The sequence below is a fragment of the Sceloporus undulatus genome, chromosome 4, assembly GCF_019175285.1.
Source record: "Sceloporus undulatus isolate JIND9_A2432 ecotype Alabama chromosome 4, SceUnd_v1.1, whole genome shotgun sequence".
Lineage (NCBI taxonomy): Eukaryota > Metazoa > Chordata > Lepidosauria > Squamata > Phrynosomatidae > Sceloporus > Sceloporus undulatus.
In genome coordinates this window covers 92,377,776-92,392,782 of record NC_056525.1, presented here as the reverse complement: position 1 = coordinate 92,392,782, position 15,007 = coordinate 92,377,776, and the positions used below count along the sequence as shown (strand labels likewise).

At 38.5% G+C, this 15,007-nt stretch overlaps 1 protein-coding gene across 5 annotated transcripts in view; it reads right to left on the bottom strand.

Annotated features, from left to right (window-relative positions):
• Positions 1–1,254: 1,254 nt before the first annotated feature.
• The window catches only part of LRRC7 (leucine rich repeat containing 7), a 255,262-nt gene continuing 241,509 nt past the window's right edge, over positions 1,255–15,007 (bottom strand). For 2 of the 5 annotated variants that reach the window (XM_042461793.1, XM_042461796.1), the window contains one exon: positions 1,255–3,903. In XM_042461793.1, coding sequence (XP_042317727.1) covers positions 3,796–3,903 — 108 coding nt within the window. In that variant the 3' untranslated portion in view covers positions 1,255–3,795. Of the gene's footprint in view, positions 3,904–6,655; positions 8,160–8,245; positions 8,304–15,007 lie in introns of those variants that run through there. The other 3 variants (XM_042461794.1, XM_042461797.1, XM_042461798.1) reach the window with 3 other exon arrangements.

Sequence of the window (15,007 nt, the reverse complement as noted above, 5' to 3'; positions counted from 1 at the left end):
CAGGCCTCAGAGGGAGAGAAGAACCACTGGACCTCATCCCCTTTCCCTCCACCATTCCCTTCTCCTTTTGTGTCGTGTCTTTTAGATTGTAAGCCGGAGGGCAGGGAACTGTCTGATTAAAAATAATAATTGTAAGCCGCCCTGAGAACCATTAGGGCTGAAGGGCGGGATATAAATACCTGTACCTAAATAAATAAATATGTTGGAAAAGGTTACAAAAAATGGCTAGACAAACCCACTGAGCCCCTGGACAGCATGACTAGCCATTAAAAGGGCATCCTCTCTTGGGTCTATTTCAGGCATGAAGTAGCTGGAATTGACTAGATTTATACTGAGTACATGTGTCCTTCCCAGTCTCCAAAGTAGACTGGGATCAACCCAGTTTGCATCAGAGAAGATCATGTCTCTCGGGGAAAGTCTGAGTCTGTTCCAATAAATGTTTTAATCAGATTACATTAGAATTCAAAGACACAGCCATGTCAGTCTAGAAAATCAGTATGCAAAGGGTTCTTGCAGCATCTTTGAGACTAACTGAAAGATGGAAGTTGGTGGCATGAGTTTTTGTAGACTTGAGACTACTTCCTCAGATGCACGTAGGCTCAAGTCTACAAAAGCTCATGCTACCAACTTCTATCTTTCAGTTAGTCTCAAAGGTGCTACAAGATCTCTTTGCATACAGGTTACATTAGTACACCTCTAGAGACACGAATTCTAATCATTGCTCGGCCATGGAAACTCACTGGGTGATCCTAGGTAAGTCACACTCTTTCCGCCTCAGAGGGAAGCAAAGGCACCTCTCCCAAACAAATCTTGCCAGGAAAACCCAGCAATAGGGTCACTTTAGGGCCACCATAAATCAGAAACAACTGAAGGCAAACAGCAAGGCTTCAGTATGGACAACATGTTTTAAAAAGGTTGGATAATAACCCACGATTCTTGGAATGGTAGTCCCCAAAAAGTTACTTATCTAAATTCAGGCACTTTGCATTCAAGGGTCAGAGTTGAGAAAGATAAAAGGCATAGCAGGGAAGCAACTGATTAATTGGTTGGATTTATATTCCATCCCAAAATGGGATATAAAGATGCTTTATATCTTACCAAAAAACGAGAAAGAAAAAAAAGCTTGGGATGAGATGTAAATAGGACTACGGAGATTAAATAGAACCTCTCATAAGATACCCTAAAAAGGGCATTCAATAGGTTCAGATTCTCTCTTGCAGCAGCGGAACCCTTCACAGGGAAATTCACCCGTGCAAGAGCAGTGCACAAGGCCTGTCTGGGATCTGAAGGAGGCCTTGATGAGGATACCAGGTGCCTTCTCTGCCCCATACCTTCTGCAGGTGGTCTCAGCTGTTAAAACCAATTGTGCATTGTGTATAGGAGCTCTACAAAGTCCCAGGAAAAATGGACTAATAAATGTCTGCTTCACTTTATACATAATTAATCTTTTACTCAAATTGGGATATCCAGTCTCTTTCATTGATGAGTCATTTCAGACTGAGATCCTTTTGTTAAATAGTTGAACTGCCTTTGGAAACATCCATGGCATTGAGATACAACATTATTCTGTCACTTTACAAAACGAAGAGCCACTTTGCTCTTAGTCTGAAAGTACACAAATGGTGAGATATGGGTTTTATTATAAAGCTTGGATACTTGAAATAAGAGCTATGCACTGGAAAAGAGGTTTTCTGCTCATACTAAAAAAATAAATACTATTTAAAATTACTGTCTGCTTCTCATGTCTATGTGAGTGGGCTAAAAGCATGAGCAAAAACAAGCTGACAATGTTGTCTTGACTATTTATTTATAGATTCAAGAATTAATGGTTTTATTTATGAACAGCCTCACCTTTAATGCTAACATTTTAGCTATTTAGAAGGGAGCAGCTATAAACAGGAACCTTGATCCAAGAATTCTTATATGCAGCAGATCCTGTGCCAATTTCCATAACTTTATACCTGCTGTGTCCCTAGCTTTCTTCCACATGCCTTCATTTTTTCAAATAGGCTGGTCACACAACTGAACCTGCTACATTTATGTATGGGATACTTTTCCCTGTGTAGCGGTCTTCTGTGGATGGAAGCAATGGTCAACTGGAGTATACTGTAGGACTTTTGCAACACCTGAACTGTTTCCAAACAGAACTGTCAGGGAATACCTTTATCGCTTGGTTCCAGGATCCATAGAAGAACCACATGCTTCCACATGGGCTGCCATTTCCTTAAGATCTGCTGGGAAGATTCAAACTACGAATGTGATCAGGAGATGTCAAAGATACTCCCTTGTAATTAAACCTAGTCAAGGTTTTTAACCCTAACAGGCATTTAATTTGCCAAGCTGACTACTGCTGTGTAGAAACGCTCTTTTAAAAAGATGTTTCTTACCTGCTGTGCCTATCTCTGTTATTCGTTTGGGTTAGCCTTTCTCAACCTGATATTCCTGCTGCTTGAGTTGGACTACAGCTGTCATAATCTCTGACAACTAGTTATGATTGCTAGCCTAGGAATAACAGAAAATGTAGTCCCAAACATCTGGAAAGTACCAAGTCAGGGAAAACTGGTTTATATGTCTGTTTGCTGCTTTAGTGATACAAATATACTGGAAAGGAAGAACATAAGCATTCTTAGTCATGAACAGTCTACCCATGGAAGCATCTTTGTCCTCTCTCTTAACCCTCCTTTCTAAGGTGCATTTGCAGTGGAAAAGCAAAGCAAAAGAAAAGAATAGATTTAAAGTGCAATCCTTTATATATTTCTTCAGAATAGAAGTCCCATCAAGTTCACATACCAAGTAAGTTTGCACCTCTAATTTGTATATTTTATCTTCTTCTAAGTGTCTAGGAAAATCTTTTTCGCTATGGCTGGCATTCTGTTACAGATATCCACACCCGTAAGTTTTCCTTGGATGTACAGGTGCACAGATGTTCTCTTTTTTTTTGGCACTGCAGGTATTGGTATTTCCTCCCTCCCTCCATAGCTCTCTAAAAGTTTTTTTCTCCATTCTATGCCTTGCAGTGGTCAGGCAGGATGAGAAAAGCATCTGGCTATATATCTGCAGACCCAGATGTGAAATGGTGATATCAGCACTGAGATCCAGTGCAGTCACCCAGAGGTCTTAGTGCTACTTTAACCATTTTTCACCGCACTATGGAAATGTAGCCACTATGGGGATGTAGCCATATGGGGCTGCTCCTTGGATCCTGCCTGCTTTCCACAGAGCATGGAATGGCCATGTGGGGTGGCTTCAGAGGTGTTTCAGTAAGTTGGAGGGAATGTCTATGGCTCAGTGTACATGGCTCTGCACAGGCAGAGATTTATACTCAAATGAGGGGATGGATGCATGATTGAGGCCTATACCTAATGAGACAGACTTTATGGGAATTTTAAATTTTACATAACTTCCCATCTAAAGGTATATACAACTTTGAGGCAGTGTTTTGGATGGACATCAGAATTTGTAGAGCTTGTGGGTATTTCTGTGTTCTGAAATTCTATGACATCCAGAAATAATTTAAATGAATATTAAAAAGCAGCTGGCACCAATGCATAGCCAGAGGCTTACAATGAAAACTAATACATAACCACATGGAATTTATATTTATATAGTTATTTCCCCCAGAATGATCAGTACTAACATATAATATTATACATTTGGCACTATGTTTGCCATTGGTCCAGCAATTGGCAAAAAATGTTTCTTATATTTATATATATGTATACATTATATATATAAATTTTTATTTAATTAAACATTAGATCTGGCTAAGCATATTTTACTATTTATAAAAAATATTTAGACAGTAAGCTCACGTTGAATAACTAGGTCTACTGTATTCTGGAAACTCTTCAGTAGTAATACAGCTTTCTCATGTTCCATATGTACAAAACTGTGTCCATTGGCCTGTAACAGACAAAAGAGAAAAAATTAATATAACAGTTTATCATTGTGGCCACATGGGGAAAGGCAACTAAAATCATGCAGTCACATAAAGTAAGAGAGACCTGATCACAGTAGAATCTCCATTATCTTAACTGTGATTATATGAAGTCTGTATGACGTTCAGAGCATACTCCATTCAAACCCATGCAAGTATGTCCACTTTTCTCACTTATTTCCAGCTTGTACCCTGTTGTACAATTACTTCAATGTACAGAGCTTTATCCCAAGTCTATACAGACATCTGCACTGAGAAAGCGGCCATTACCTTTATTCTTACCACTGTTTCCATAGAACTATAGAATTATAGATTCATACAGTTGGAAGGGGCTCCATAGGCCCAGTCCAACTCTAGCCAGAGCATCCTCAGCAGGTACCTGTCTGGCTTCTTTTTGAAGACATCCAGAGAAAGAGAATCCACTACTTCTCTAGGAAATTAGTTCCATTGCCAAACTGTTCTTACTGTCAATACATTCTTTCCAATGCTCAATCGAAACTAACTTCCTGTAACTTAAAACCATTATACTTGGTCCTACCCTCTGGGGCAGCAGAGAACAAATCTACACTCTTCTTTGTGTTACCACCTTAGCTATTTAAAGAGTATCACCAGAACCACACATAACCTGTTAAAGGTATCTTATACATTTATCTACCTAGCTAGGTAGCAGAGACTCTAAGAAACTACTTTACTGAATTGTAAAGATGTGCAAAGGTGCACCAGCAAGAGTGCCCAATGCTTCCAATGCCCAGTGCACTGATGTGCATTGGGCACTTTGGAAACTTTCCTGGGTCTGCTACATAGTAATGTAATCCAGTCTTCTATTGGATACAAATGCTATGCAATTACACAATTGTAATTCCCGCAGACACAACTCCATTTACTAAGACGTAAGGCCCCAACAGGATTCCAGCAAACAGTCCTGTCGCCTCTGAGTCTTTCCCTCATCAGACTGAACATATTCAACTCCCTCAAACTTTCTGCAAATGTTTTATTCTCCATGCCTCTTGTCCCCCTTTTTGCCTTTCTCTGGCCCCACTCCAACTTGTCTACATCTTTCTTAACGTGGGACACCCTCAGAATTGAACCCAGTATTCTTGCCAGATAAAGCTATGACAGGAGAAAACAGAAGAGAGGAATAAAGCATAGAAGGTGCTAGGAGAATGCAGAACTGGAAAAACAAGAAACTGCAGAAACAGCTTGGAAACATCAAAAAGGCACAAGGAGCCTGGATTTTAGAAGATTTTCATGATTTTCTCATAAAGCCTAACAAATGCTGACACTTTCTGAGGTATACAGACTCTGCATATAAGTAACAAGAGAGCTCTGCTGCAAATATTGGTCAGAATCCTATTGGCAACACTTGCTTGTGTTATCTGGGGTTACATGACCATATGTCTTTTTAAGGATGCTGTGGAAGGAAGCATTTATTCCTCCTTGTAATATTCGGGCCTAAACAGACAGGCCAAAATAATGCTGCTTTGGGTCACTTTGGAAGTATGCTGTTTAAATTATACATGCGTCCTAAGAGGACTGGAGTACAGCTTTGGCGCAGCTTCTGGCCTCTTAAGATGTGTGTGTTATTTAAACAGCATACCTCCAAAGTGACCTGAAACAGCTTTATTTTGGCCTGTTTGTTCGGGCCCATTCCTCTTCTCCAGCAAAAGTAGATTCAAAGGGCTAGAGTTGTTCATATTCTATTCTTCCTGTAAAGTGTTCAGTGTAGCATGCATGTTCAGACCTTGGAATTGTACTTTTAAAAAGAAATTAGTTACTGTACCCATTAGTCATTTAACAAGTCATTACGTATTAATGTTGTCCAGAAAAATAAATTTATGTTATTGTCAAGTTACTCATATTCTTGCTATTGTAGAATTAGAAAACAAAGGGAAATGCTCTTTGGTTAGTTTAGATATTGTACCCTGGACCTTAGAAGGGAAGGGAAATGCAGACGGCATGGCAAAGCATCCCTTACTGGCTATAGCACAAGGCAGCCAGCCATATGACCCTTCCTTTTCCCACTCCCATTTCTCAGGATGAGTCCACACACACATTCAGTAATCAGTAATGGACAGACAACCCTTGTCTGTTTATCCAAAAGTAGTGAATTACAGTCATGGCAGTTACATGAGGTTCCTCCAGCCTAACCACAAAGCACACTGATTTGAATCACATAGCTTACAAAGAGCTATTCAAAAAGAAAGAAACCCGTGTGGGTTCATGTGCATGCCTGAGCAACCTTTAGAATAGCAGAAGACATAACTGCATTAATCCAGAACCTCTGAGTTGCTATGTACTACCTATGTGGAGGGCAAGAAGAAAATCAGAAAATTTGTTTTCATCATTTTTGGAGAGGACAAAGGGGTTCAAAGGTCCCCTTTGCTTTTTTCCTCTGGACTGTTCTCTACTATGTACACAGATCTGCATGTTCACTCTTCCCCATTAACTTCAATGGCAGAAACAGCTCCATCTTTATACACAGAACTGTATTGTCTATTAAACCAAACAAACCAAGAAGCCTATGGAGGTTGAAATGAAAGTGCTGTTCCAGGTATTGCTGTTTTTTAATACTAAAGAAATTAGCAGGTTAACACCTATGTTTAGAGAGTAGTAATGAAAAACTCTAAAAATCACAATACAGTTAAGTGTCAAGTATGCAAAACCAGGATGCAACAAAAAGAAATAATGAAGACAAAGCCACCACACTACAGAGAAAATTCTTTTTTATTAATTTAAATGTTGCTTTTAACAAATAGCAGGAAAATAATTTAAGAGAAAGAGTACAAATTCCAGACAGATCAAAGACATTCAACAAAGCCTTGAATTACATGTGCAAAACCTCAGAGGAATATTTTATGGCAGCCCACCTTATGCTGAGCTCCATATAGATTTTAGGGTGTTTTTCCCCATAAAGGCTGATGGTCCATTGTGTTGCAGTTAATGGCCTTAAGTGCAAAAACATCTGTCTGCATGTCCCTTTCTCATATCCTGATCGCCTAATTTTGGCTTCCAACCTAAGGATTGAAAAACTCTAACATAGGTCACAATTCTCCATCCACTTACTTCAGAGTAGTCCTCCTGATTTTAAGAGGGGATAAGAGGATTGCAGATGATTTTCTGAGTGGAAATGAATAAACTCATTTTAATTTTTGGTTCCATTTCAATTCTGATGTAGTGCAAAGGGCCAATAATAACATAAAAATATGTTTTCCATTTCTCAAAGGGGTTCATCAAAGGATCAGACTATGACCCCGAAGCATGCATCTGACACATGGTATGTTCGCTGGAGTGATTTACTTTATCATAAGCAAGCTTTCAGCCTTCCCTCTTTCACATTTTTTACCTGAAAATTAGATGCCATTGACTACAAAGAGCACATGAAAATGTGAGAAGGCTTCAGGATTCACCAGTATATTATCACATGCTACAGAATGGTAACACAAATGGAGGTAGAAAAACTAAAGGAATCCTAGCAATCATCTCCTGAAAGAAACTGATTATTTAGGGCAGAATTAAAGCACATATAAATTGTAATTCTCTCAAAAGCACAGGAATGCAAGAGAAATTAGAATTACAGTGAAACTTTAGACTCCAAACTTCTAAAGGCAAGGAGATGTGTAGTCAATGCATCCAAGCTGACATGGCTCCACACAGATGTGGCACCATCGCACTTCAAGTGCATGAGGTTGTTTTCTTAAAAATACCCATGTATGCCCTGGATAATGACATTTGATGTCAAAATATTATTTTTTTCCCAATTTAGTGCAAGATGAAAATTTGAATGGAGCCATAATACCAAACCAACAGATCAGACATGGTCCCCGTCAAAGGTAAGCCTGAAAAACAGTTGTCTATAACAAGAACTGCATGCTGGACTTCTGAGTAAGGGAGTATGATCCTTGTATACGACATGTTCCATTCTCCTATGATTTGGCCTTGAACCAACATGTTTATTACAAAAAACTTTATCTAGTTTATACTGCTGGAGTTATTTGCCTTTTTTAAAAAAGAAGAAAAAGATAGCCTTTGTAATGAGCAAAGTCCTTTGTTGATGAACCATATCAATGCATGAGGCAGGCAAACAATATATATTTCAGTTTCTTTAAGTTTCAGTTTCCATCAGACGTTTTGATGATGCTTTATAGTGAACTCATTGAGGCAACCCTGGATACTGAAATAGGGTTTAAAAGATATCCAGTATTTCATGTGTACTCAGTGCCATCTGCAATAAGAACAAACATATTTCAGAATCTCATTGGGTAATTTTGGTTTCCAAATTGCTTAGTGTAAATTCATTGGTAGACTTACCATGAAACCACCCCAGATTTGCTGGCCAGAAGTCAGGATAATAACCAGGTTCTGAAATCTGAAAAAGGAAAGTATTGTGGCTGTGGTTTGGCTACTTTGCCACTGCCCACTTATAGATAATAGGTACTTGAATGCCAGCAGTTTATACTGAAAGTCTAAGACACAGTCCACATGTTAAGGACCACCTGCAACAGTTTAATCTGCATGACACAGTTGTGCTTGATAAACTGAAACATTAAGAATACTTGGCCAGTTTCACATTTCTATATGTGAAGTGAGTTCCCATGGTAAAAGGTTAATGCAATTAGTACTAAACTAGGTGGCAGACATATTTGTTTAAATTCATATTTTATCCAAATAACACATACAATTTTGTGGAGTAGGAGCATATATTTGTGTATGGCTAAAGATAACAGAACTTTCCCTGTACCTGCATACCTCCCCTATCCTTCTTCTCAAGCACCTCTTTCTTAGATATATTTAATTCAGGCACTGGAGCACAGGTGAGAAGCATTGGGCAAAGAAGTACCCTTCTAGGAAGACAGTTGTGGCTGTGCCCCAACGGGTTTATAAATAAGATCATCACCTTCACTTTAGATTTGACTGGACAGACCTGAGTTTAAAGAAGTGGATCTTCCGCGTAATATCTAGTTTGTCTTTCTCAAAAATAATCCAGATTTAAGGTAAATATTACTGCTGATGAATAACAAGCAAGCTTATGAAAAATGGATTAGTGATTCTAAGAAACAGATGTAGAAGGTAAAACTCAAAAGGTGCAAAGGAGATTTGCCAAGCGAAATTCCAAAATGTTCTGAATCTGAACATTAAACATACCATGAAACTTAAGATCTTTTTTTTTTCTTTTTACTGTACAGTGAGCACGGTGGTCTCAATCCAGACTGTGAATAGCATGTGCATCTATGGTAAAATTAAATGTTCCAAGCTGGCTGGGATAATTCTAATTTAGATCAGAATCACACACACTCATTCAATTTTTTTTTTAAAGGGACACGTACCACTACACTGCATGTTACTTGGAAAATGTTGTTTGACCCTGATAGTTCTTCATCAAGGCAATATTTCAAGACAAAAATATGGTAAAGCTACTATAGTAACACTGACAAAGTGTAAACTTCTATAAAACTAAACACATGGCTCAATATGTACTGCTGGAATAGTAACTCATATAATGTGGCTGATAAAAGTGCAAAAAAGAAAACCCAATTGTAGACAATGTCCAACAACAGTACTTGTATTAGCAAAGGCTTACACTAATTAAGAAGACTGTGGGAAAGCACATATTGGATAAAAATGTGGCCATGAATGTAGAAAGCATCAATACTTGCAATAATTATTTAAGTATGTTTAAATTGTTTTTAGAAAAACACGGTTAGAAAGTTCTCTTAAAAGGTGCATTTGTTATTGCAAACAAACTAGGCATAGAAAATTAAGTTCTACTTCATCCCCTTTTCTCTAAATATCTGTCTATTTGCTGCTGCTCTCTCTCTCTCTCTCTCTCTCTCTCTCTGGCTACATTTGGGATCTACTAGATAAAAAATAAAATGTAAATAACAAATGAACCTTATTAGCAGCATTGGTGTTTATTTTGCCATGTTTGTGACATTTTTTGTTTTTTATTCAAAAGCAAGAAACTGACAACAAAGCTTTCTCTTTGTTTACTGTCTTTTGCTTTATGACACCCCCCTGGCAAGTAACTCATTATGGGGCTGTACAAACAGCCCGCCCCTTGAAGCACTGGGCTGGGGATGTGGCAACCACATGTCACACCCCCAACCTGGTACAAAAAGGAACACACCTCCTATTTGCACCGCTACAAGTGGCACCATAAGTGCTGCGGCACGGCCTTATGATGCCCCTTGTGCACAGCACTGTTTGGGTGATGCGCTTGAGTGACATCATCATGGCACCCGCTGTCTGTTCAGGCATGCACCAAGATGGCATCTAGGTGCTGCACAAGGGCTTCGAGCTTGTAAATGCTCAGCCCTCACTGAATCCTAGTTCAGGAAGTGCCAGTCTGTACACCTTCTATAAGGCATAGGCTTGTTGCATACTTGTACTTAGTTGTGTGACAGCCACTCAAAAATATAGGACCACACACAGAATATCCTCTCACATGGCAAGCCTTTATGTCACGTGGACAGCAACCCAGTGTGATCTAGCTACCTGTGCCATGAGATTACAACCCCCAGTAAGAGAGCTATAATGGTAACTTCTGAAATTGCACAGGGGGACTTTTCACACAAATGGCTTGCTGAAATGTACCTGCACATTCAGGTGTCTATTCTTTTCTGATTCATTCTTTCAGAATGGCCTAACTGATGGCTTATTATGATATACAGAATAAAAACAAGTCTACATATAGATGGTAACCTGTACTGTTCTGTTATGAACCACATGTTGTGTGAGCTGCAAAGACTAATTAATAAAGAAGGAACTATTATTACTTCACAATGTTAACACAGTATTTTTCTTTGCAGATTTTTATACATTTAGTTGAATATTCTGATAAAATAATGATACACATCTGAGTCATCAAAATGTTATATAAAAAGGCAATGGGAAAAATTGATAGTGGAAAATCCATTTCTGCCATGAGTGGAGCAGAAAGTTCTGAGGGGTTTCCTTTTTCTGGAACATTCCAAGAGAATAAGAATGCTTCTGTATCAACAGAAGTTTGGGACTTTTGCAGTTGGCGTGGTGAGGTCATTAGGATAATTTATCTAATCTATTTCACATTATGTACATCTCTTCTGAATGTACACAAATGTAATGAACTTTAGAGGACAGTAGTCACCATGGAGAGAGATTCTAAGGCAATCTTTGATCATGAATGGGCTAGGGTGTTTGAGGCTAGGTTGTTGTTGTTATTGTTGGTGAGTGGGGGGAGAGATTCATAGAGAATTTCCATGTTCTGGATAGGCCAAAGTGTGCAGAGCAAGTCCTCATCTGAAGATGTCCCCTGAGGCGAATGGGTCTCATAGAAGCAAGCAATCCATAATGTTCAAAGACATAGCTGATCAGTATACAAAGTTATCTTGTAGTATCTTTGAGACTGAGAGGAAGAAGTTAGTAGTAACACTTTTCTAGACTTCATCAGATGCAGTTCTACAAAAGCTTATGCTACCAACTTCTTTCTCCCAGCCTCAAGGGTGATACAAGATCTCTTTGCATACTCTGTAAAGTTGTCAGTGATTCAAGTATTGACCCACTCATCTGTTAAATAGGATATACACTTGAGCAGAGAAATCATCCTCTTTCTGTATCCTTTTTTATTCTATGCCTTGCTAATTCTTTTGGGGGAAACTAAGGTATTTTTGCAGGAACATGCAACACTTTAATAGTCTTACATGAGCACATGTCTGTCTTGGTAATGGGGATATTTTAATTTCCAATTTTCACTTCACAACTCCCCTGCACCATCTTTCAAATTTCCTCTATACAATCCTCAAACTTCAAGAGCCAACTGGTTGTATGTGATAGGGAAAAGAAAAATTCAGTCTGATTAAAGTCATTGGATACAAACCAGTGTCCCTAACAAGAGAGCTCACTTATAACGCTCACTATGGAATCTGGCAACCTAAACATCTGGCAATTATTTTATTGTATCACATGGAAACCAAGCCTATTGTCACAAAGCACAGAACCCAGCAGTGTAAGACAGCAGCCATCAATCTACAATCTACCCACGAATGATAAAGAAACAATATAATCTCAGATATCTATACTAACTATAAAAAGGACTGTTGATAGTTTGGAATATGTAGAGTATGCTTTAAGTGTATGTGGGTTTTTTTAATGTGTGTGCACCTCTCCCCCGCTTTCCCAACAGCTTCAGGTTCACTTTCACTGTCATGAATTATCCAGGTCAACCAGATCAAAGCCCACACAGAAACTTTAAAAAAATGCTCATTTGAGTTGAATTCTATATTCTTTTGTTGAATACATTCATAATTCAGAAAATAAATCCCACACTGTCAGCATGCTAAGCAGATCCAGATAAAGGGAAACAGGAATGTGATACATATATCAAGTTTGCATTGATATGCAGTATAGTCAATATGCATTACCAAAGTTTTAATGATTGTCTCAGATTTTGAAAAGGTGAATATAGTATTTAACCCAGTATTATTAAGAGGGTCTCATTACGTGCATAGTCTTTTGAGAACGTCTGTGCAACTTCTACTGAAATTAATGGAATTGCAATACAACTGCAGAAGAGCTCAGTTTTAGTATAGTCTCTTCTTATTGTTGTAGATTACATGGAACTTTTTGGATCCTACATTTTAACTTGAATAAATTAGTTATTTTTTTAATGTATTAGACCTTAATCACTTTAAAAGTGATTTAGATCATCCCCAGGCATTTTCATGGCCAGAATTAAACATGACCTAAAAGTTACTTTTTAGGATCACATCTCCCACAATCCTCATTGTGGGTAGGGGATTCTGTGACATAATAAAACCCATTTTTCGAAGCTTTATTTTAATCTATTAATTAACAAAGTGACTATAACATTTTGGTAAACTTACAATGCACTTCTTTTTCAAGACCGAATTGGGGGCTTTCCACACAGTCTTTGGAGATTATTGCACATGATTTATCCCATCTTTTCCCTGACAGGACACACAAACATTTAACTGTCAATGATTTTCCCGTCCTTGAAAAGGCATAGTATAAGCCTGGGTTGCATACAGACTGCATACACCTGGCCAAGGCATAATGCGATAGGATCCGTCATTGACAGTTAAATGTACGTGTATCCTCTTGAGTCTTGAGGAAAAGATGGGATAAGTTGTGTGCATTAATCTCTTTTGTGTGAAAAGCTCCTAAAAACTGCACAATTAAAAACAAATGAGAATGGGGTGGGGGTTTGCAAAAGTGGGGACTAGTGGTCACAGGCAGCTCATGGGCCACACTTTATCCACCCCATGCCACTATTGGTAAATTAAAATAGAACCTAAGAATCACATAATGCTTATTGTAGGAGACCCATAATCTCTATCAATGTGTGTGGGTTTAAACATGTCACGTAATTTTTCTGATTTATATCAACCCCCCCCCCAACAACACAAACCTACAGCATAATAACAATAATAATGTTCTGGAACATTTTTTTTGAAATAACAACAACAACAACTCATAACTAATTAAAATCAGGACAACTGTACAGGAAAAACTACTCCTTCCTCTATTATGAGTAAAAATAAAAACAGCTTAAGATCCAGTAATGGTTGTGCCATGTCACATTTGGGTTGATTTTTAACATGAACATTTTCTTCCTAAAATGCATAATATGCCCTTATAATTTAGGACTTAATCGAATATCATAAATATGGCTGCTAAAAAGTATCATAAAATTCATACCAGCTACTTTTAACCTCAAACCAAATAACAGTTCATAGATATGCTTAAACTAAGATGTTTAGGAAATAATATGACAGGTGGAGTCTTCCCTTATCTGAAATGCTTGGGACCAGAGGTGTTTTGGATTTTGGATTTTATAATACCTCTGTTGTATGTACATACATAATGAGATATCTTGGAGATGGGGCCCAAGTCTAAACACAAACATAATTTATGTTTCATATATACCTTAAACATAGCCTGAAGCTAATTTTATAGAATAGTTTTAATAATGTTGTACATGAAAAAAAGTTTGTGTACACTGAAATATCAGAAAGCAAAGGTGTCACTATCTCAGCCACCCATGAAAAATGTTTTGGGTTTTGGAATATTTTGGATTCCAGAATTCTGGATAAGGAACACTCAACCTGTATTTCCATTGTTATTATCTGTTTGATACCTGAATCTCTTGGTTCAGCAATTACATTGCCGCAAACAAACATTCTGATTTATAATTTTATGTAAACTTATTTTCAGATTTCTGTCCTAAGCAACAGCTCATATTCAACATGTGTCACAGAAACTATTGACCCAGTAAAGGATATTCTTTGTTTTTCTGACTCTGTAATTAACATCAATACATCAATCTCATTCTCCAGTATATTATGTGCTGCCTGACTATGGAGGCTGGACAGATGGGGGGAAGGAGTAGACAGAGGCGCCCCTTTATCCCCCGTATTGTTGCCATGGCGAATGCACATAGCGGCAATGTTGAACTCAGAAAAAGGAACTGCAAAATGCAGCTCCTTTTTTGGCCACTGACAGGCGCCATTGTGCCCTGGAGCAGCCCAGGGATGTCCATTGTGCACCGCCCCATTTGGACACAACACACATAATTGGTGCACGTCCCGTCTGAAGGCGTGCACACAAAATGGCACTGGGAGAGCACGGTAGCCCTTGGGAGTGTGGGGACGCTCTGCTCTCCCAAGCTCTTAAATGGCCCAGGATAGTGCTTTTGCCCATCTGTATCGGGCCTACATTCTGAGAAGAACTAGGTGCAAAGACACATCCAAAAAATTTAAATAGGGGCAGCTTATGTAGGGTGATATCCCAAAACAAGATTTAACATTATGCGCCACTGGATCCTGCAGCTTCCATAAACATGAACTTTCTTCTCACCATTTCTCACCTCAATGTCACCAGAGAATCTTTCGGATCTTATTCTCTTGCTGACAGTCCATTACTGCCTCACAGTTTTTGAGAACCCCAGCAAACTCAGAAAAAATCCCAGTTTTACTGGGATACTTTGGATCACTGTAGATGTAAAATTCCTATGCCCTATCCGGACTTGGTCCTTGTAGAAACCTACTTTCAAAAACACACCAAAGTGTCAATACA